This window comes from Anser cygnoides, chromosome 30 (assembly GCF_040182565.1).
Source record: "Anser cygnoides isolate HZ-2024a breed goose chromosome 30, Taihu_goose_T2T_genome, whole genome shotgun sequence".
Taxonomy (NCBI): Eukaryota; Metazoa; Chordata; class Aves; order Anseriformes; family Anatidae; genus Anser; species Anser cygnoides.
In genome coordinates this window covers 1,649,818-1,672,581 of record NC_089902.1, presented here as the reverse complement: position 1 = coordinate 1,672,581, position 22,764 = coordinate 1,649,818, and the positions used below count along the sequence as shown (strand labels likewise).

At 51.7% G+C, this 22,764-nt stretch overlaps 2 protein-coding genes across 2 annotated transcripts; one reads left to right on the top strand and one right to left on the bottom strand.

Moving 5' to 3' along the window:
- Window positions 1-4,062: 4,062 nt before the first annotated feature.
- Window positions 4,063-4,992, bottom strand: LOC136787625 (olfactory receptor 14J1-like). The gene has a single exon (XM_066984937.1). The coding sequence runs from the start codon at window positions 4,990-4,992 to the stop codon at window positions 4,063-4,065; it is 930 nt and encodes a 309-aa protein (XP_066841038.1).
- Window positions 4,993-16,005: 11,013 nt separating this feature from the next.
- On the top strand, window positions 16,006-17,684 carry LOC136787624 (olfactory receptor 14A16-like). The gene is made up of 2 exons (XM_066984936.1): window positions 16,006-16,937; window positions 17,501-17,684. The coding sequence occupies exons 1-2, from the start codon at window positions 16,006-16,008 to the stop codon at window positions 17,682-17,684; spliced, it is 1,116 nt and encodes a 371-aa protein (XP_066841037.1).
- Window positions 17,685-22,764: the final 5,080 nt, after the last annotated feature.

Sequence of the window (22,764 nt, the reverse complement as noted above, 5' to 3'; positions counted from 1 at the left end):
CAGGAGGAATGTGACTGGGGCAGTGACTGGGAGGTCACTTCTGTCTCTGCAGCTGATAGGGCAGCAGCAGGAACGTGTCACGCAAAGGGACTGTGAGGCCCCTTGTGTCTGGAGGTGGCAGGTCACCCTTGGCTTCTCCCTGGGGTCTGCACTTTGGGGCTGACATCTGCCAGTGGCCCTGCTAGGCCAGCAGAAGGCCCCTGCTTGGCATGCTGCCTGTGGGATCCCCTCTGCCTCCATGCCCAGGAGGACCCAGACAGAAAGAAGGCCCGCACAGGGCTTGTCCTGTCCCTTCTGCTTGAGTCCAGGACTGGACAGCAGGAGGCACAAGGCTTGGCTGTGTCTAGCCAAGAAGCTGCAAGGCCAGCAGCAGGCCCAGGCCTTGGGAGATGCTGGTGAGGTGACTTCTGTCTGCTTGGCTGACAGGCCGCAAGGAGCCTGGTGGGTTGGGATGCCTGCTTCAGGAGTGGTTTCCACCCTGATGGAGCTTTCCTTGGTAGGAGAAAAGAGCAGGAGACAAAAACTGCCACAAGGTGCACCTTGGAAGGGTGGCACTGGCCACAAGGAGGAAGAAATGTCCCTCATAGGGTCGTGGCGTGGTGACAGACGTCACCCAAAGAGAGTCTATGATCACACCAAGGCTTTGTGTTTCAAGGAACAGCTGGTGAGAGTTGAATAGACATTGGTGAAATGATGTAAAGTCCTGAATGAGAGCAAGGTGGTGGACAGAGATGGGTGTCTGCAGACTTCAGGGAAATAGGGAAAAGTGTGGGACAGCATAGGAAAGCCTGCAGAGGAGAAGGCAGAGGGTCCTGTCAAGAAGGGAAGGCCCCAACAGCCCTGACGTTTTTGTCCCTTTGGCTAGAGCTTCTGAGGAGACGAAATATAGTCATTGCAATGGGGCCTCTTTGCTTCCTTGATACCCTGTGCAGGGGTGGGGAGGTGTCCTAATGAAGTTCTTCTCGTGGCATCACACTGCCCACCACATCAGACAGACCCCAAGAAGAGCCCTGAGCCAGACGGGGGGGTGCAGGATCTCCCCTCCCAGGGGCTGGGGTGAGGCCTTGGCCCTTCTGCTTCACCAAAACCAACCAAGACTTTTCTCAGCACAGCGCTTTGCCTGGCTGGAATCATGGCCTCCAATGATCTGCCCTAACAAGTCCCTGGGGAGGCTTTGTTAGGAACAGCCCTCAGTGGGGCCCATTAATACTCCAAGTCACTTCAACTTTTCCTCCTGACTTTACCTTCTCAAGCAGTTGCATCATTCTCCTCTCAGTACCCAAGTTTCACTGACTCAGCACTAAAATACACCATGGAGCTCATTAAAATGCAGAATGTCCTAAGCAGCCATATCTCTCTCACAGTTCTCTTCACGTCTTCAAGACTTGTGTAGGTAATTGGAGAGCTTTCATGGTGTAGTTAAGGAGGAAGATTTCAAAGAGCATCTAATAGAAATCTTTCCTCTTTTTAGAGACTGAATTTTGTTGCATTTCAATTTGGAGCATCATTTTCCCATAGTTATTGGTCTAGGGTTACTCCTTTGAAGCCCTGCTTAGGTAGGAAGAGCAGGGTTTTTCCTATGTAAAACCAACAGGAAATCATGCTGCTATTTTCAAAAAAAAAAAAAGTTCAAGTTCCTCATTTTGTTTCCTCCAGTGATGTTATCCTTCCCATAAGAATGACTGTACATGATATTACACTGATTAATAGGAAATTTAAAATCATAGTGTTAATATTAATCCATACCATACTAATTCAATGAGAAAGAATGAGTTTCTTGCTAAGGAAACCAGACTGCTGAGAGATGGGTGAGCTGGAACTCACTGAAACTCAAAGCAGCAACTGGGTTGGTGAGAGCGGTCTGAATGATCCAAGAGTAAGGGGAGGGCAAGCCAGGAGAACCATGGGAAGTGCATAGGTCCAGACAGGCAGCTGGCAAGGGGACATTCGGCAGGGTCTGTGTAATCACGATGGGTTTCATGCCTGGAAGATGAGGGAGCACACCATGATAGACAAAGTGATGACAAAGCAAGTACAGGTGAACACCAGGATTTCTTCTCCTGTCCTGAATATACATCCTGAAAATTTCTTCATGATAGAAATTATCATTCATGTGAGACATTTAATGGAAGGGATTGAATCATTTGAGCTGATGAGTAATTGCTTTATTAATTGAGTACTAAAGAAATTATTGGGTATTCGGGCAGAATTTTGCTGTCCGACCACAAGCAACCAGGGAAAACCTCCTGTGGTCCCATTCTGTTTGAGGCACTTTCCTGGACCAGCAGATGTCAGAAAAGACCTTCAGGAGACCGGAGCCCTTTGGGAAAATCAGGTGGAGCCAGGTGGAGTTCCCAGGGCACCTCCACTGCCAGCAGTGGTCTTTGTCCCTGTAACTGCAGCCCAGCCCAGCACTGGAAGGGAAGCCCAGCACTAAAGGGAAACCCCTTCAAAGACAAACCCCTTCTTCTGTGGGTTCCTAGGATAGAGCTAGATTTGAAATGGCCGTTGGAAACCCATGATACACTTCCTTATTCCTACGAGACACTTGAACATCCGTTTCCCTTCCTGGGTCATCTCTAGCAAACTCAGGCTGAAAAACACCAGTATAGCACGCTTCAATTGGCTGAGGCAGAACCCATCAGCTTGCCCCACTTTGGGGAATCATCCCCTTCCAACTAGGGATATGAAAGTGAAAAATGTGAAATGACCCGTCAGGTCAAAGCACAGAGTAAGGGAAAGTCACACAGATTGTGCTGGAGTGTCAGAAGGCAAAAAGCACTGCACTGTGCCTCAGAGTAATCAAGGAGACCTAATCCAGTTCATCTGTGAGATAAAGCAGAGTGAAGGACGTTGAGTTGTGTCCTAACATGAAGAAGGATGTACATGACTGGTGAAGGAGCTGTCTTTTTGTGCCATCACCAATGCAAATTACACAGGAACTATATCAAATAAAGGTAAGCTGTCCCACCCTGGCCCTGTCACACCACGGGGCAGCGGAGGGACCTTTTTCAGTTTCAGCCTCTTCTTCAGAGAGGCTTTGCCCTCTCCCTGTGCACCACGGGGCACAGCCTGGCCCTGGACACTCCGTGAGCGCCGTGCAGGTCGTGGCAGGCTGCGGTGAGGGGACGAATGCCCTGGGCCCCCTTCCTGCTCTGCCCAGGCCAGCAAGGGCCCCGAGCGGCCTCCTGTCCCCTGCCCCTGCAGCTCTGGGCTCCCTTCCCCAGCCCTGGCTCTGCAGCACCAAGCCCTGCTGGGAGCCCTCCCCTGCATGCTGCCACCGCTCCCTGACGCTGCTGGTGCCCTCTGCCGGGCACTGCCCAGCCCAGCCCAGCCCCTGCCCACCTCTCCCCACCTCCCGGACCTTGCCTGCTCACCCAGTCTTGGTCCTTTCCTACAGTTCACTGAAGGCCTCTGAGTCCTTTGTGCTGTGACCTCGCTGTGTGTCCTGGCACTGCCGAGCTCCCATCAGCCCGTGCATCCTTTGGCTTAGCTCTACTGTGAAGACCCACTCGCTGCCCACCCAACAAAAGGCACACGGCATCCCAGGTGAACCCTTAGGATATCCTGGTGGCTCCCAGTACCTCCTTGATGCCACCAGCCCTGTCACGTTTCAATCCCAGGAAGCTGCTTCTTGACCAGTCAGGGCCTCCAGGGGCACTGGGCATCCGCCAGTGAGGACTCAGTCCAGCCCTGACTCCCTCACCCCCCACCCCGTGCCCTCCATCCCCTGTGTCCCGGTGGCACCCAAGCACAAGAGTGAGGCCTTGAGCCTGGCATTCCCTGAGCATCTTCTGCACTCCACTTTGGGAAGAAGAGCCCTGAGCACTCAGCAACTTCACTTTTATTGACAAGATGCCACAATGGAGGTCAGGTGTCATTTAGGAATAAACACATTCAGAGAAAGCCTCTGGGTCACACAGAGGGTTGGTCATCTGGAAAAGAAGAATGAAAGCAAATATTTATCTGCAAACAGAATTTTAAAGAATACGTACCTAAAGGTCAAGAATTGCCTGAGATTAACTTGAGTAAAACTAGAAAAGGGAGATAGCCAATTTATTGCTAAATAAATATTACCACTAGAACCAGTTTCTTCAGTGTGGCTTTCAGGTCCTGGTTCCTCATGCTGTAGATGAGGGGGTTCACTGCTGGAGGTACTACTACATATAAAACTGCCAGCAGCAGGTCCAATAATGGTGAGGAGATGGAGGGAGGCTTCAGGTAGGCAAAGGTGGCAGTGCTGACCATCAGGGAGACCACAGACAGGTGAGGGAGGCAAGTGGAAAAGGCTTTGTGCCGGCCCTGCTCAGAGGGCATCCTCAGCACTGCCCTGAAGATCTGCACATAGGACAACACAATGAAAACAAAACAACTAAAGACTAAAGAAACACTAAACACAAGTGCCCCATCTTCTCTGAGGTAGGCATCTGAGCAGGAGAGTTTGAGGATCTGGGGGATTTCACAGAAGAACTGGTCCACAGCATTGCCTTGGCAGAGGGGCAGGGAAAATGTAGTGGCCGTGTGCAGGACAGCATTGAGAAAGCCACTGCCCCAGGCAGCTGCTGCCATCTGGGCACAAGCTCTGCTGCCCACGAGGCTCCCGTAGTGCAGGGGCTTGCAGATGGCAACGTAGCGGTCGTAGGACATGACGGTGAGAACATAAAGTTCTGCTGATATAAAGAAGAGAAAGAAAAAGACCTGAGCAGCACACCCTTGATAGGAGATGGCCCTGGTGTCCCAGAGAACATTGGCCATGGCTTTGGGGAGAGTGGTGGAGATGCAGCCCAGGTCGAGGAGGGCGAGGTTGAGGAGGAAGAAGTACATGGGGGTGTGGAGGCGGTGGTCGCAGGCTACGGCGGTGAGGATGAGGCCGTTGCCCAGGAGGGCAGCCAGGTAGATGCCCAGGAAGAGCCCAAAGTGCAGGAGCTGCAGCTCCCGCGTGTCTGCGAATGTCTGCAGGAGGAACTCAGTGATGGAGCTGCTGTTGGACATCTGCTAATTCTGGTCATGAGGTCCTGTACAAGGAGGACAAAGGCAGTGATAATGTACCACAGGCATATCAGAGGAAAACTCTTTCAATTTTCTCACTTAAATTCACCAAAAATTGCCCTATTCCAGGCAGATATTTTGAAGGTCTCTTTCATTGATTTTGCCTGAGAGTGTCTCTGGGAACAGGGGACTCATCTGTGGGCAATGCAAGAATCAGTCCTGCACTGCAGCCAGAGGTAGTAGCATCGTAGTAACATGGTAGTAACATGTTAGGAACAGGGTAGGAACATGGGGTAGTCTCAGATTCACTTTACTGCTGATATCAAAGAGACTTCCCCAGTTTTGCTCCTAGTTCACCCAACTGCAGAGCAGAGGTGTGGAGATTTAGTTATTTAATTATTTGTTTTGTACTTTTGGTTTTAGCTGCCCCACCACACCTGAGGAGTGATTCTAAGGCAAAAATCCGGGGCGTTCTGCTGCACTCCAAGTAAAACCTTGTGGATCCTCAGAGGCAAAGAGACTGTCCCTTTAGTGCAGAGCGTCCCACACAAACACCCAGTCTGTCCATCAGTGCTGGTCTGAGCTGTGCTGGCATCAGCAGCATATTTGAGCATTTGAGCTGCAGGACAATTGCCTTCAGAGGTTGACCTGAGAAGAACCAGGACACTGCTGAGGGCAGAAGAAGCCAGGCTCAAAGTGCCCATCTCCAGACCCCTCACCCTGTCCCCATACTCCCCTTCCCCCAGGCACCCCGAGAGCTCACTCCATGGGCAGGTGAAACTCCCATCCCCAGGCAGCCTGGGAACAAGAGCAGCAGCAGCACGGCCAGGTGGAGAAGCCAGGAGGAATGTAAGCGTCTACTTCATACTGGAGAAACAGAGATATCCATCCTGTCAGATGCTATCCGCCATGAGATGTGTTGGCTTCAGAAAAACTCTTTGGAAATCCCATTTACATGTTCCTGCTGCCAGAGACTCACAGTGCCAACAGCCTGCAGATCTGTCCTGCCACACGCTGCCCTCTGTTGCTGTGCTCCTCACTGCCTTCAAGCCCTCTCTCCTTCTCTCCTGTCCCCGTGCCAGCTGCGGTCAGAGCCCCCAGCCCTGCTGCGCTGTGCAGAGGAACTGCTCCTGGGCAGAGCTGTCTCTCTGCAGCGCTGCCCGCTTCCACGAGCTCCCCTTGGGCCCAGGAGCCCGGCCCAGCTCAGCAGCACAGCACCCGACCATGACATCGCTTGCTCTGTGCCATTGGGCTCCCTCGAGGTGTCCCCAAGGCCTCAGGGCTGACAGCTCCCGAAGGCAGCAGGGTCTCTCCTGGGCTGTGGTGCTTGGAGCAGACTGACTTCATCACCAACTGCTCCACACTGAAAGTGGGAAAGACTGGTTTTAGAAGTGTGATTTGTACTATTAAAGCTATTTTCTTCCCTTTCTCAAATACTTCTTGAGATGTGTTGCCCCATATGAGGGCGACATCAATGTACTGGAGATGTTCAGAAGCTTCCGGCTCTTCCAGGGCAGTCTGGATCAGCCCATGGCAAACGGTAGGGCTGTGTTTCTACCCCTGGCGCAGTCGATTCCAGGTGGACAGGACGCCCCTCCAACTGAAAGCAAAGTGCGGCCTTCACACTGCTGCCAAAGGGATGGAGAAAAATGCATTAGCAGTATTAATTGTGGCATAGCGCTTGGCTGCCTTTGACTGCAGTTCGTACTGAATGAAGTTCTAGCATGCCCAGCACAGCAGCACTCAGCGGTGGTGTGACTTCAGTCAGGCACAGAAGCCCACCGTTCTCTTCCACTCACCATTAGAATTTTGCACTGTCCATATGGGACTACTGAAGGGTGAGCAAGTGTTGCTGATCACCCCTTGGCTCTGCAGTCAATGAACCAGCTCATGCATGGGAATCAGGGAGTCTCTGTGAGTGCAATACTGCCTCAGGTGCGCTGTTGTGGTAGCGATTGGCACCTGCTGCCCATTGGCCATCAGCACCTGCACAGCAGAAGGGTCCTGTGAGAGAGTGGGCAAGGTAGACAACTGTTTGATGTCCTCCGTCTCCAAGGGAGTCATGCCCAAAGTCCATCCAGTAAACGTTTGGATCTTTGAAGTACCCTCTCCTGATTTAGTCTATGCTAAGGTTGCACAGAGCCTCCAGGCCAGTCCCAATGGGTTGCTTTTGCCACTCCTTCCCAGTTAGGCTCACTTCAGCCTCCAGTACAGTTAACTCTTGGGTTTGATGTGCCAGGCCAATACTCCTCAGAGTCCAATACACGCGATTGTCCCCTTCCTCCTCCTGGATGGAGGCTGGGCCCCTCTAGTCCTGCTCATAGTATTCATTACTCTGTTTGGAGGACTGTCTGCTAGAAACTGGAGCAGTAATTTTCTCAGAAGAACCACTTTTTTGCGAATGCTTTTCCTTGCGCTTCATGTATCCTTGCCTCTAGGGTGGAGGTAGGGCGGATTTTTGCATCCTGTTTTCTCATGGCCTTTCCGGGGTCACACAGTTAAAACCACGGGGTGGCACATAGTACGCACCCACTATATCAACTTTCTTGAGCAGAGGGATGCTTACACCTGATAGCTGAGCTATTGGTTCGTGCAGGTGGGGAGGAAGATGTATCCTCTTGTAGTTCTAGCATCTCGTGAGAAAGTTTCTCTCTAGACGAGATGCAGGCCCATAGGGAAGAAGAGAGACTTTCTTTGTAATGCCAGAGTTGGCTAGTTGGCTAGCCGATTCATCCATGTGGGTTCCTCTTGGTCTTTCCAGGTCATAACTGCCAATGAGTTGGCATATGCTGATGGTGTGCTCTGTACAAACTTCTGCCACATGGCTCGTGTGCACTTGACTTCATCTGGATCTTTGGATAGATGTTCATTTTCTAGGTTTCTACAAATGGCATTCAGCATGGCTAATTCCCTCAGGTACCGGATACCCCTCTGCATGTTGGTCCACTTTCCTGGTTGACATACAAGATCTTCCTTCAAGGGATACCTTTCCTTGACGCCTGACAGGATTAAGTTTCTTGTGCCCTTTTGCAATGGCTTTGTCAATCACCCCTTTCTTACGTGGGGCACCCATCTGCTTGGCTTCCCCGACCTATAATTCCAGGCTATTGGCCCTGTTCTCCCAGCACTGGGGCAGCCAGGTGACAATGTGCTCACCAAGATGATGGCTGAAATCTTTTCCCTTATCTCATAGCTTACCCTGGGAAAGGGATCACGTGGTTTCTGATGTTTAGGTGATTTCTTCTTCTTTGTCCTCCTGCTTCCATGGTGGCCCTTCTTTGGTGAAACCTGCCTTATCTTCTTCTTCCTCCTTTCTTGTCTGGGTAGGAGTTTCTTCACTTTCTAAAGAAAAACTGACTTCCGCACCCATTGTTTTCTCTTTAATAAAGAGGCAACCAATAGTGGCACAGGCTGGTTCTCTGGCCCAGCCATGGGGCCCATTTCAGGGGCTGGAGTGGCTGCAGGGCCCATCACAGGAGTTGTTCTGGCTGCAGGGCCTTTCAGAGGAGTTGGAGTGGCTGCAGTGCATATTGCAGTTTTTGGAGTGGCTCTAGGGCCTGTCACAGGGGTTGGTTTAAATTTAGGCCCATCTCAGGGGGTGTGGTGCTTGAAGCAGACTGAAATCATCAGCGACTGCCCTTCTCTGTACACAGGAGAGATGAATTTTACAAGTGCGATTTGTGCTATTAGAGTGTGGTTGTCAAACATGTTGTCCTTTAACCTGGCAAGTAGCTCAGCACCACACAGCAGTTAGCTCACACCAACCCCCCAAATGCTTATGTGTTGAGATAAGGGCAGTTTAACGGACCGAAAGGGAAGAGAAATAATAATAATAGTAGCTTTTTGATGATGATGATGATGATGATGATGATGATGATGATGATGATATTTATTATTTTTATTATTGTTATGTACAAAGCAAGCTGTGCACAGTGCAATTGCTCATTACTTACTGATGTCCAGCCTGTCCCCAACTGGTAGAACATTGTGGTAACCACCTGCACCTGCTCTTCTTTGACCTTCAACGACTCCACAAACAGAAGGCTCCTCCCAGAGACTGGGCAAGGTAGACAACTCTTTAATATCCTCTGTCTCCAAGGCAGCTATCCCAAAACCCCACCTGTACCCTTTTGGATCTTTGAAGTACCCCCTCGTGGGGAAGTCTGTGTCAAGGTTTCATAGATCAACATTCTTCTTCCTCCTTTCTTTTCTGGGAAGTAGTTCTTTTCCATTCTAAGGAGCCTGATTTTCACACCCATTGTTTTCTCCTGCATATAGAGGCAACGGATACTGGCACAGGTTGGTGCTGTGGCCTAGCAGGACCAGACCTGGGGGGTCTGGTCTAGTCCCCAGACTAGACCTGGGGCCTGTCCCAGGGGCTGGAGCGGCTGCAGGACATGTCAGAGGTGTTGGAGTAGCTGCAGGGCCTGTCACAGGGGTTGCAGTGGCACTGACTGAGGCTCAGTAAGCACAGACCAAGTCCCAGCACATTCCAGTGATTTGTGTCCCTTTGGAATTGCCAAGGTGATAACACCTCCTTTTCAAGCACTTCTACAGTTTTTAAGGATTCTGCAGGTGCTCAGGGAGAAGTTCCAAAGCCCTGGAGGTGCCCACTGCTCTAGGTGCCTGCCCTTATCCTCCCACTCTCCCTGCCTCTCCTAACTCTCCTGCCCTGGGGCAGGTCTCTGGAGGGCATTCTTAAATAGTTGTTTATCCTTAAACAGAAGTTGAAACGCATTCAGGAGACATCACAATAGGAGCATCCCAAGGATATTCTAAGCTTTGTAGAGCTAGTGTAATTAGCCTGGAGGAGAAGGGGGAGGTGAAGGAGAAAGGGGGACTGAATAAGTGGGGAAGTGTCCCTCCCTTTTCTCCCCCTAGATTGGCTCCCTAAAGCAAAAAGGTCAAGAGTGTAATTCTTAATTTTCTGAGTTATGGTTCCTGAGGTATGGAGGTGGTGGCAATGCTCAGTAAAATAACACATTTGTCACATGACCAGACATTTTATAGAATCATAAGCCAGTGTTACACGACATAGCAAAATAACTTTAAACCAGCCCCAGAAATGATAAACAGCACAACGGGAACACATGCAGTAAGTAATGTGCTATACAACACATTTCTGAAAGCAAGCACAACAGACCTGAGCTCCAAAACGTCGACATTGTGATCAGCAACTACTAAACTGGTCTAATGCTTATAAAAATTTAATTTTAGCACTCTCTGGTAAGATCTGTCATTATCTCAACCCTTCGTGCCCCACTCTGGGTGCCAAAAAGACTGCTGTGGCTTAACGCGGCAGTTCGAGTACATGGAATTATTTGAACAGGTCCAGAGGAGGGCCACAGAGATGGTCAAGAGGCTGGAGCATGTCTGCTGTGAAGGCACGCTGAGCGAGCTGGTACTGCTCATCCTGGAGAAGACAAAGCACTGGAGAAACCTTAGAACAACCTTGCAGTACTTAAAGAAGACCTGCAGGAAAGCTTGGGAGACAGTCTTTGTCAGGGAGTGTAGTGATAGGACAAGGAGTAATGACCTTAAACTAAAAGAGGGTAGGTTTAAATGAGATATATGGAAGGGATTCTTTAGAATTCTTCAGAAGGATCTGGATAGGCTGGATTGCTGGGCTGAGATGAATGGGATGAAGTTCAAGAAGGCCAAGTGCAGGGTCCTGCAATTTGGCCGCAATAACTCCATGCAACGCTATAGGCTTGGGGCAGAGTGACTAGAAGACTGTGAAAAGGAAAGGGACCTGGGAATGTTGATTGATGCTCGGCTGAACATGAGCCAGCCGTGTGCCCAGGTGGCCAAGAAGGCCAACGGCAACCTGGCTTGTATAAGAAACAGCGTGGCCAGCAGGAGCAGGGAGGTGATCGTCCCCCTGTACTATGCTCTGGTGAGGCCGCACCTCGAGTACTGTGTTCGGTTTTGGGCCCCTCACTACAAGAAGGACATCGAGGCCCTGGAGTGTGTCCAGAGAAGGGCAACCAAACTGGTGAGGGGTCTGGAGCACAAGTCTTATGAAGAGTGGCTGGGATTGTTTAGTGTGGAGAAGAAGAGGCTCAGGGGAGACTTTATTGCACTCTACAACTACCTGAAGAGATGTTGTGGTGAGGCGAGGGTCAGCCTCTTGTCTCAGATAACTAACGATAGGACTCGAGGAAATGGCCACAGGTTGCGCATGGGGAGATTTAGATTAGATGTCACGAAAGACTTTTTCTTTCAAAGAGTAGTCAGGCACTGGAATGGTCTGCCCAGGGAGGTGGTGGAGTCACCGCCCCTCGCAGTGTTCAAGAAGCACCAGGACAAGGTGCTACGGTATCTGATTTAGTAGCTTAGTGGGTAGTAGTAGTGATAGGATGGTTGGACTAAATGATTCTTTCCAACTTTGTGTTTCTATGATTTCTATGATTCTATGATAGGACAAGGGGAATGGTTTTAAACTTGAAGAGGGTAGATTTAGAGTAGATAGTCAGATGAAATTCTTGACTTGGAGGTGAGGCACTGGCACTGGTGCTGTGGGTCCAGAGGTCACCCAAAGGGAGTTTGGATCAGCCCATGCCCTTGTGTTTGAAGGAACAGCTGGCGAGAGTGGAGAGGCATCAGTGAAATCCTGGCAATACCAGAGTGAGAGCCAGGTGGGGAAGAGAAGTGGCTGTCTGCAGCCTTCAGAGAGGTGTGGGACAGCACAGGAAAGCCTGCAGAGGAGAAGGCAGAGGGCTCTGACAAGAATGGAAGGCCGCAGCAGCACTGACATCTTTGTCTCCGCAGCCATGGCTTATGAGGAGACGTGTTATTCTCATGGCACTGGGACCATGTATTTTCCTTTCAACCATGTGCAAACACTGGGAGGTGTCATACCATTGTCCTTCACATGATCTTATGGGCATCGTCCCCTACCCCACAGACCCCAGGAAGAGCCCTGAGTGAGACATGGGGGTGCAGGATCTGTCCTCCAGTGGCTAGGGTCAGGTCTTGGCCCTTCTGCTTCACCAAAACCAACCAAGACTTTTCTCAGCACAGCGCTTTGCCTGTCTGTAATCACGGCCTCCAGTTAGCTGCCCTAACAATTCCCTGGGGATGCTTTGTTAGTAACAGACTAGAATAGCCATCAGACTGTATAGTGTACTCTATTACTACAGGATAGAGTAACCAACAGAGGTGAGACAGGTACTCTGAGATCATGAAAGGCATCAGAAAGCTGATCCCAGTTAGATGACTGATATGGGGGGGTCAGGAGTAGCCTGGCAAGGAGATATGTGAGATTTGGGGGTGGGAAGAGGAAGGGAAGAGGAGCTCAGAAGCTTCCTTTCTAGAGGTTAGAGGGTTCATGTAATGTTGATGCTGTAACACTGACTTCAAACAGTCTTCTGTGTCCCTTACACTATTTTCAACAGTAACAAAAATCCCTCAACATAAACATTAGTATACCAACCTGACAGGAAACCACTACTCTAGTGCAGAAGTCAAAGTATCACTTAAAGGAAAACTCAGCCCATAGCCCCTTTCCCTTACCTTTCCTTTCTTGCTCACCCTAATCACTGCCCTTAACACTAACATTGAAACGCTCTATTTAAACCCAGACTTTTTGAGAAACCTAAACAAAACCCTTAACCATAGTGCATGCCCATACCCTAACCAGAGACCTGACTCCACAAGCAGAAATCCAAAAACACCCACTAAAACTTTGCTTAATCTCTAACCGAGAAAGTGAAAAACAGGTACCGAGGGGGCTCTGTAGGTCAGCTGCGTCTCCCCTAGGTCAGCTCTGCCTCAGGATCTCCTGCCCCAGCAGGAGGAATGGGACTGGGGCAGTGACTGGGAGGTCACTTCTGTCTCTGCAGCTGATAGGGCAGCAGCAGGAACGTGTCACGCAAAGGGACTGTGAGGTCCCTTGTGTCTGCAGGTGGCAGGTCAGCCTTGGCATCTCCCTGGGATCTGCACTTTGGGGCTGCCATCTGCCAGTGGCCCTGCTAGGCCAGCAGAAGGCCCCTGCTTGGCATGCTGCCTGTGGGATCCCCTCTGCCTCCATCCCCAGGAGGACCCAGACAGAAAGAAGGCCCGCAGAGGGCTTGTCTTGTCCCTTCTGCTTGAGTCCAGGACTGGACAGCAGGAGGCACAAGGCTTGGCTGTGTCTAGCCAAGAAGCTGCAAGGCCAGCAGCAGGCCCAGGCCTTGGACGATGCTGGTGAGGTGACTTCTGTCTGGTGGGCTGACAGTCCGCAAGGAGCCTGATGGGTTGGGATGCCTGCTTCAGGAGTGGTTTCCACCCTGGTGGAGCTTTCTTTGGTAGTAGGAAAGAGCAGGAGAGGAAAAACTGCCACAAAGTGTACCGTGGAAGGTTGGCACTGGCCATGAGGAAGAAGAAAAGTCCAGGGGATCAACTGGCCTTGCTGCTACAGACTAGGGCAAAGAAGGCATTAAGTGTCTCAGCCTTTACCTCCTCTCTTGTCACCAGGTTTCCTCCCACATCCATTAAAGGATGATGAGTCTTCTTAATCCTCCTTTATTAAAGTGTTTATATTAACAATTTTTATTGTCTTTGACGGTAATAGATGGATTGAGCTCCAGCAGGGCTTTGGCCCTTCTGATTTTGACCTGCACAGCCCCATAACGTTCAGGGCACACCACCAGACAATGTGACAGCAAGCATGAGAAGGAAGCACAGAAGAGGTGGAACCTGGCAGCCCTCCATCCCCTGCCCTTCTGTGACTCTGCACTGCAATTCCATTCAGCTGGTTCCTCCTGTATTATCTAAACATCCCTGCAGCTCCTGATGCTGCTTGTCAGAGATAGCACAATCACACGAAGGTTGAACTCTTTGCCTGCAGATGTTAACAGCTGACAGAAAAGAGCATCAGTCCAGGGGAACCTAGAGAAATTTCAGGGTTTTGCCTACAGGAACCCCTTGATATTTACAAGGAGAAGAGCCCAGTCCCGCACAGGAGGAAGAGGAACCCCACACATCAGGGCAGACTGGGACCCTGCCGAGTGAGCAGTGCCCAGGAGGAGGAGGGCCTGGGCACCACGAGGGATGCCATACGAGCAGTGGTGCTGCTCACTACGAACCAGGCCAGCTTCCTACAGAGCTGCCTTATGAGGAGCATGGCCACCAAGAAGATCTGAGTTACCAGACTCAGCTCAGATCAGGTGTGACATCACACGGACAAGGGTTGAGAGCCAGCAGAAAAGGGGTACAGGTCTGGGAGTCCCTAGCACAGTCTGGTGTGGAGAGGAGCAAGGGCTGTGACAAGGCTGAGAGTCCCAACAGGACCCAGGTCTTTGTGTCCATGGCTCTGGCTGTTGTCTCTGCCACTGAGGCCTAGGAGGAGACAGCTTATCGGTAAAGCACCAGGGCCTCATTGCCTCCTCGCCCCCACCCATGAACCAGGCAGGGCTCGTACCATTCTCCTGCACTTGGCCATGCACATCCCCATCTCCTCCTGCCCAAGAAAGAGCCCTGAGCAAGGTGTGACAGGAACAGGTCTCTCTTCCAGGGTTCCAGGGGTCAAGGCCTGACCCTTGTGCTTGATGAAATTCATCCAGCTTGCAAAAGTGACATCAGGGTCACCTTCACACTGCCTTTGTCTCCTTGTCCTCCCTGCCTCCAATGCTCTGCTCTAACGAGCTCCAAGGGAGGCTGTGTCAGGGCTGGCCCTCAGGGGGACACTGCAGGAAACTTGCCTCTGACTCGGACTTGTTGAGAGATGTCTTCAATTGTTCGTGATTCTTCAATTGTTCAATTGTTCAAAGGTTCGTGGGCTCCTGAGCAGAGCCCCCCGAGGGGGGATTCCAATGCCTTGGGCTGGGCGTGTGGTGCTGAGCTGGGCCGGGCTCGTGGGACAGAGAGAGCTCGTGGCAAGAGGGCCCTGGTGCAGAGAGACAGCTCTGCCCATGAGCAGCTCCTGTGCACAGCGCAGCAGGGCTGGGGGCTCTGACCGCAGCTGGCACGGGGAGAGGAGAGAAGGAGAGAGGGCTTGGAGGCAGTTGGCAGTGGGAGGATGCTGAGAGCTGCCTGCAGGAGAAATCTGCACAGCCCTTGACAAGGTACGTCTCTGGCTGCAGGGCCATGCAGCTGCACGTCCTGGAAGGGTCTCCTGCCGGGTCTTGTTCCTGGGAGGGCAGTGGGCAATGCAGTAGGCTTTGGGGGTCCTGCTGGATGGCACTGCGAGGTGAGGAAGTCTGGCAGAAGCCCCTTGGAGTGTCATAACCCAGCTGCCCCTGGTCAGCCAAGATTGGAGTGGCCAATCCTCCTCCAGATACTGCAGGGGATGCAGATGGGATAGTGGAACAGCCCGGACTGCAGATATTCATGTCTGTCTGTGGGGTGTTCTTCTGGGCTGGAGGCTGCTCTCCAGCACGATGCAGCTCTCTCGTGGCATCCTTGTGTTATCCAGGTGCCCCAAGGAGAAGACACCTCCGTGCTAAGGCCATGTCCGTGCTGCTGGATGGCTGCCTGTGGGCAGCTGGAGTGAGGCCTCTGCAGCCCTGGCAAAGAGGGAAAAGCTGAGATCCTGCTCATGCAAGACCAGGTGAGGATCCTGTCCAGCTGCACTTGGTCTGGGGCTTCTCTGCTCTCAGCTTTCAGTAGTTTCTTCTCCTGGGAACACCGAATAGATGGTTCTTCCTAAACATTACAGGCGTAGCTACCAGAAAATGAAGCAAATAAATGTCCCTTCTTCTACACAATCGTTGGGTACTTTCCTTGAAGCAACACTGCAAATCTTCTGGTCTGACCAGTGGACTGAACTTGAGTTTCCCCCATGTTCCTGCTTCCCTCCTGCTGCACAGCAGGAAGGACTCCTCTGGAGCCCACAGCAGCCCCTGCTCCCAGTGCCACTCTCAGCCAGCACCAGCTGCAACTGAAGCAGGAGAGCTGCAAAAAGGTTCTTCTGCACAGAGAGAGGCTTGGGCTGGGGGTGCTCTAAGGCTTGCAGTAGGTTTTCCTCAGAGAAGTCTGTTTTAACTTTTTTCTGCCTTATCCTCTTCAACAGACAGCTGTGTTTAATGTTAGCAAATGCCCAACATCAGCTGTGTGAGCGAGTTCCTCCTGCTGGCATTCGCAGACACGCGGGAGCTGCAGCTCCTGCACTTCGCGCTCTTCCTGGGCATCTACCTGGCTGCCCTCCTGGGCAACGGCCTCATCCTCACCGCCGTAGCCTGCGACCACCACCTCCACACCCCCATGTACTTCTTCCTCCTCAACCTCGCCCTCCTCGACCTGGGCTGCATCTCCACCACTCTCCCCAAAGCCATGGCCAATGCCCTCTGGGACACCAGGGCCATCTCTTATCAAGGGTGTGCTGCACAGGTCTTTTTCTTTGCCTTTTTGATTGGAGCAGAATTTTATGTTCTCACAGTCATGTCCTACGACCGCTACGTTGCCATCTGCAAGCCCCTGCACTACGGGAGCCTCGTGGGCAGCAGAGCTTGTGCCCAGATGGCAGCAGCTGCCTGGGGCAGTGGCTTTCTCAATGCTGTCCTGCACACGGCCACTACATTTTCCCTGCCCCTCTGCCAAGGCAATGCTGTGGACCAGTTCTTCTGTGAAATCCCCCAGATCCTCAAGCTCTCCTGCTCAGGTTCAGACTACCTAAAGGAAGTTGTACTTCTGGTTGTTAGTGCATGTTTAGCATTCGGCTGTTTTGTTTTCATAGTGGTGTCCTATGTGCAGATTTTCAGGGCAGTGCTGAGGATGCCCTCTGAGCAGGGCCGGCACAAAGCCTTTTCCATGTGCCTCCCTCACCTGGCTGTGGTCTCCCTCTTTCTCAGCACTGCCCTGTTTGCCTACCTGAAGCCCCCCTCCATCTCCTCCCCATCCTTGGACCTGCTGGTGGCAGTTTTATATGTGGTAGTACCTCCAGCAGTGAACCCCCTCATCTACAGCATGAGGAACCAGGAGCTGAAAGCCACACTGAAGAAACTGATTCTAGTTGTATTATTTACTTAGTAAGGAACTGTCTATCTCTCCTTTCTAGTTTAACTCTAGTTAATCTCAGGCAAGTTGTGACCCTTAGGTGTAGCATTTGTCCTGGTTTCAGTTAGGACAGAGTTAATTTTCCTCCTAGTATCTGGTAGGGTGCTCTGTTTTGGATTAGGATTAGAAGAGCGCTGATAACATGCTGATGTTTTAATTGTTGCAGAGCAGTGCTTACACCAGGCCAAGGACTTTTCAGCTTTTCGCTCTGTCCTGCCAGCAGGCAGGCTCGGGGTGCAGCAGGCGCTGGGAGGGGACAGACCCAGGACAGCTGACCCCAACTGGCCAAAGGGGTATTCCATACCATCTGACGTCATGCTGAACAATTTATATGGGGGTACTGGCCACGATAGGGTGGCCGGCTGCTTGGGGATAGGCTGGGCATCGGTCAGCGGGTGGTGAGCAATTGCATTGTGCATCACTTGTTTGTACACATTATTTTTATTACTATTATTATTATTATTAATATGCATAGTCGGCACAAAGCCTTTTCCACGTGCCTCCCTCACCTGGCCGTGGTCTCCCTCTTTGTCAGCACTGCCATGTTTGCCTACCTAAAGCCCCCCTCCATCTCTTCCCCAACTCCGGACTTGGTGGTGGCAGTTCTGTACTCGGTGGTGCCTCCAGCACTGAACCCCCTCATCTACAGCATGAGGAACCAGGACCTCAAGGAGGCCATGAAGAAACTCTTTGGATACATGCTTTTTTTGAACCATTAATGTTCACTTGAGTTCCAGGTTTATTTCAGAAACTGGAAAATATTTTTTATTATTTGTCTTTATGAATATTTTCTCCAAGTTGTGGTTTTCATTTAAATAAAGTTATTCTTGACATTCTGCCTGTTATTTTTTCTAACTTACTTTGACCCAATAGTCTCATGTAAAACTGGGCTTCACATGTAGATAAATACAGTAAAGAAGCCAGGAGAAATTCATTGTTATCAGCTGCCGTCTCTTCCCATCTCCTGTGCAGCTGGGGGAGCAGCCCCAGCACGCAGGAGGGGCTCAGGGCCCAGAGCCCAGCTGCCACAGGGAGGAGCAGCCCCGCTGGCCCTCGCGGCTGCCCCTCACTGCCCGCTGGGCTCTGCCTCTCTGCTGCCTTCGGGTCGGGGCTGCTGCTTCCCTGGAGCCATGGCCATGGCCAGCAGCAGGACGTGGCTTTTTCACTGCTGCTCTCTTTTTGGTTCCTCATTGTTTTCTTGTGCTCTTGTATCTGTGTTAGTCTTGAGGTCTCATGTACCTTGGTGACAGTCCTGTTGTCTCTGCAGTGACATCCCTGTCCCTGCAGGCAGCAGCAGGCACTGTGCAGCCCTGGCTCACAGCTGGCCTCCCTGCTAGCACCACAGTAACACGAGAGGCTGCTCAGGGCAAACCCAGAAGCCTGGGCACCTCTTCCAAATGTGCTATCAGGAATAGAGCCAAGGGGTTGCTCCCTGCTCTTCTGTTTTCTGGGCTTCTTCATGGAGCGAAGGACACTGGCTGAAAGTCCCAGGGTGGTCTGTGAAGGGACAAAGTGATGGACCAAGAGCTCAATTTGTGGTGGCACTTCCCCAAGCAGACAACAACTGGTCTTGGACTTATCAGCACGGGACTGTGCCTCCCGCAGTGGGGCTGATGGCCGATGCCAGCCTGGAGAGGAATCTGGAGCTGCCAGGAGATGTCAGGGGATCCCCAGGGACAAGGAGCTCAGTGGGTTGTGAATAGAAAACTTCATAAAATGAGTGACCATCCAAAGAACAGTCTGGTAAAGGAAAAGTCAAATCTGAGGGGACCATGTGCTGAGGGGGATGCACAAACCTCCTCCGGTGAGATGCCACTACTGCAGGGGAAGAGGGGAAGGTTGGAGAGCCACGTGGGACCTGCGGGCAAGAGTAGTGCGTGCAAAGCATTTGGGGATATTTGCAGGGGCAGCGTGAGCATGGGAGACAGCAGTGAATGGAGCCCGCAGAGCGTGAGCCTGTCCCATGTGGACTGACCAGAGCTCAACTGCTCAATCTGCTGTGAGCAGGCAGAGGAGAGCTCTGCAGCCCCAGGGCACGCAGCAGCCCCACCAAAGGAGTCTGGCGAGCGATTCCTTGCAGCCCTGGGCCAACAGCAGTGACCCCATGAGCTGGGTCTGCCTCCCAGCCTGCCCAGCACGGCCCTGCAGAGTGCCCCCGTGCCCTGGGCACCACAGCCCCCTCGCTCTGCAGAGCAGCACCGCCAGCTGGGGCTGGGGCTGGAGCTGGGGCTGGGGCTGAGACTGGGACTGGGGCTGGGGCTGGGGCTGGGAGGGCGCTTCCCCTGAGTGTCTTCTAGGCCAGCTTCAGGCACATGGCTTCGGGATGTGAGTGTGTTCTTTGCTGTGTGCAAGGAGCTGAGAGACCGCCAACAGGCACGGGACTGGAACATTGCCTGCAAGGTCCCTCCTGCCCTAGCACCTCCCAGAACCGGCACGGAACTGGCTCCCATGCATCAGAAGGTCTGGGAGCCCAGCAGCAGTGCCACGGGCTTGAAGGGTCACAACCAGATCACTTCTACCTGGGCAGGTCCTGGGCCAAAAAGAGGGTGTTTTGTAGGTGTGGTATGAGGAGATCAGAGGTGCCTCAGAAATTCCTAATCTGTTCCAAAGTCAATGTCTCTAAAGCAGATTGTGAGTTGAGTTCTTTCTGAAGCAGCTGACAGGTCATCCCTTGAGTCCTGGCTGGGATCAGTGCCTTTAGGCTCACATCTTCCAGGGTCCATGATAGGCCAGCAGAAGGCACCTGCTTTGCACACAGTTTGTGAGATCCTCTCTTCCTAAGTATTAGTAGGCCCTGTAGTGGAAGAGGTCTTGGACAGGGGTCGTCAAGTCAGAGGTGTCAGCTTTTGCCTAAAGTCATCCTTCAGGACTGCTTTCAGGTCTCTACAAAGAAGTGGCCACTGCCTCCAAGATGCCAGGGGTGAACTGAAGCATGCATGAGGGCCTGGGAGAAGTTACCATGGATCCATAGGAGCCATTCTAGATCCAAAAGCTGGAGGCAGGAAGCAAATTTTAGGGTGGTGCAGAGCTGCTGGGCACATTGTGCAGGGTGCTCCTACAGCCTTTGTGTCCTTCTCCGTGCTGGCTTAGGACCTGCTTCTTTCTCAGGAGCAGAGTAGCCAACAGAGGTGAGACAGATACTCTGAGTTCATGAAAGCCATCAGAAAGCTGCCCCTGAGAATATGACTGATATCGGGAAGTGAGGAGAAGCCTGGACAGGAGAGATGTGAGATTTGGAGGAGGGAAGAGGAGCTTGGCCAGCAGAAGCTAATGATTTTGGAGAGGTAAGAATGCCCAGGTAATGTCGATCCCACCATAAAACTGACTTAAAGCAGTCATGTGAGACCCTTGCCTTATTTTAACCAGTAACATTAATACCTAAATCTAAATGCCACTCCACACCCTGTCAGGAATCCACTGCTCTAAATTTTGACCACAATATCCCTTGAGGACAAAATAAGTCCATAACACCTTTTCCCTTACCTTTACTCTCTTGCTCACCCTGATCCCTGCCTTTAACAAGAGCATTAAAATGCTCTATTTAACCCCAGTCTTCTTGCAGACCTGAACAAAATGCTAAAGCAAAGAGCTTGCGCATACCCTAACCACAGACCTGACACCCCAAGCACAACACCAAACCCTCCCACTCAATATTTGCTTAAGCTCTCACATAGAGATGTTCGTCGTAGTGCCTAATGCCATACATGAACAACTAACATCCAAACCTTGAACTCCTGTGTATTGTTTAATCTCTAACCCAGAAATATGAGACCTAGTCCCTAATTCCATTCAAGAAAATCTAACACATAAAGCCCCTGTACCTGTGCATTAACCTCCTCACCTTCAGCCCCTCTCCTAACCCTTAACTTAAGGTGCTTGGCCCCTTGGGGCAGGGCAGGAATTGTGAGACTCCTCTGCAGTCACATGGCATTCAGAGATGAGTGTAAGGGGCCATGGATCTGATCAGCCTGTGGGCCACAAGGAGGAGATGGGTGGGAATGCTCTGATGAGCTCAGCTCTGCCTCAGGATCTCCTGCCCCAGCAGGAGGAATGGGACTGGGGCAGTGACTGGGAGGTCACTTCTGTCTCTGCAGCTGATAGGGCAGCAGCAGGAACGTGTCACGCAAAGGGACTGTGAGGTCCCTTGTGTCTGGAGGTGGCAGGTCAGCCTTGGCTTCTCCCTGGGATGGGCACTTTGGGGCTGACATCTGCCAGTGGCCCTGCTAGGCCAGCAGAAGGCCCCTGCTTGGCATGCTGCCTGTGGGATCCCCTCTGCCTCCATCCCCAGGGGGACCCAGACAGAAAGAAGGCCCGCAGAGGGCTTGTCCTGTCCCTTCTGCTTGAGGCCAGGACTGGGCAGCAGGAGGCACAAGGCTTGGCTGTGTCTAGCCAAGAAGCTGCAAGGCCAGCAGCAGGCCCAGGCCTTGGGAGATGCTGGTGAGGTGACTTCTGTCTGCTTGGCTGACAGGCCGCAAGGAGCCTGGTGGGTTGGGATGCCTGCTTCAGGAGTGGTTTCCACCCTGATGGAGCTTCCTCTGGTAGTAGGAAAGAGCAGGAGAGAAAAAACTGCCAAAAAGTGTCCCTTGGAAGCTTTGCATCGGCTGTGACGAAGAAGAAATGTTCCTCAAATGGTAATGTTGTGGTGTGAGAGGTCACAGAAAGAGTGTCTTTGATCACACCATGGATTTGTGTTTCAAGGAACAGCTGATGAGAGTTGATGAGACATTGGTGAAATGATGGAAATGCTGGGATGAGAGCAAGGTGTTGGACAGAGATGGGTGTCTGCAGACTTCAAGGAAATAAGGCAAAGTGTGGGACAGCATAGGAAAGCCTGCAGAGGAGAAGGCAGAGGGTGCTGGTAAGAATGGAAGGCCCCAACAGCCCTGACGTTTTTGTCCCTTTGGCTAGAGCTTCTGAGGAGACGAGATTTAGTCATTGCAATGGGGCCTCACCTCTTCCTTGATACCTTCTGCAGGGGTGGGGAGGTGTCCTAATGAAGTTCTTCTAGTGGCATCACACTGCCCACCACATCATACAGACCCCAAGAAGAGCCCTGAGCCAAACGTGGGGGTGCAGGATCTGCCCTCACAGTGGCTGGGCTCAGGCCTTGGCCCTTCTGCTTCACCAAAACTAACCAAGACTTTTCTCAGCACAGCGCTTTGCCTGTCTGCAATCATGGCCTCCAATGATCTGCCCTAACAAGTCCCTGGGGAGGCTTTGTTAGTAAGAGCCCTCAGTGGGGCCCATTAATACTCCAAGTCACTTCAACTTTTCCTCCTGACTTTACTTTCACAAGCAATTGCATCATTCTCCTCTCAGTACGCAAGTTTCACTGACAGCACCAAAATACACCACGGAACTCATTAAAACAGAGAAAGTCCTAAGCAGCCATATCTCTGCCACAGTTTTCTTCATGTCTTCAAGACTTGTGCAGGTAATTGGAGAGCTTTCATGGTGTAGTTAAGGAGGAAGATTTCAAGAAGCACCTGAAAAAAATATTTTCTCATCTTAAAGGATGCCTTTAGCTGGATTTCAGTTTGGAGCATTATTCTGTAACTGATATTGATCCAGGGTGTCTCCTTTGGAGACCTGCATAGGGAGGAAAAGCAGACTCTTGAGGTCTGACACTGCATGGAGAACCTTGCTCCTCACCACCCCAGCCCTGACATTTCTCTCTTTGGCGCTTGCATCACTTCTCCTTCCACCAGACTTCGGCCCAGAAGTCTGCAGCTGGATGTTACAGCTCCTTTGCACCAGCTCCCTCCTGCTGTCCTTAGAGACCTGGATGCACACAGGCGC

Coding starts and splice junctions, on each gene's coding strand:
- LOC136787625 (XM_066984937.1), bottom strand. CDS start 4,992: ATGTCCAACAGCAGCTCCATCACTGAGTTCCTCCTGCAGACATTCGCA.
- LOC136787624 (XM_066984936.1), top strand. CDS start 16,006: ATGCCCAACATCAGCTGTGTGAGCGAGTTCCTCCTGCTGGCATTCGCA. Junction 16,938..17,500: donor CTAGTTGTATTATTTACTTA/GTAAGGAACTGT, acceptor CCTCTTTGTCAG/CACTGCCATGTTTGCCTACC.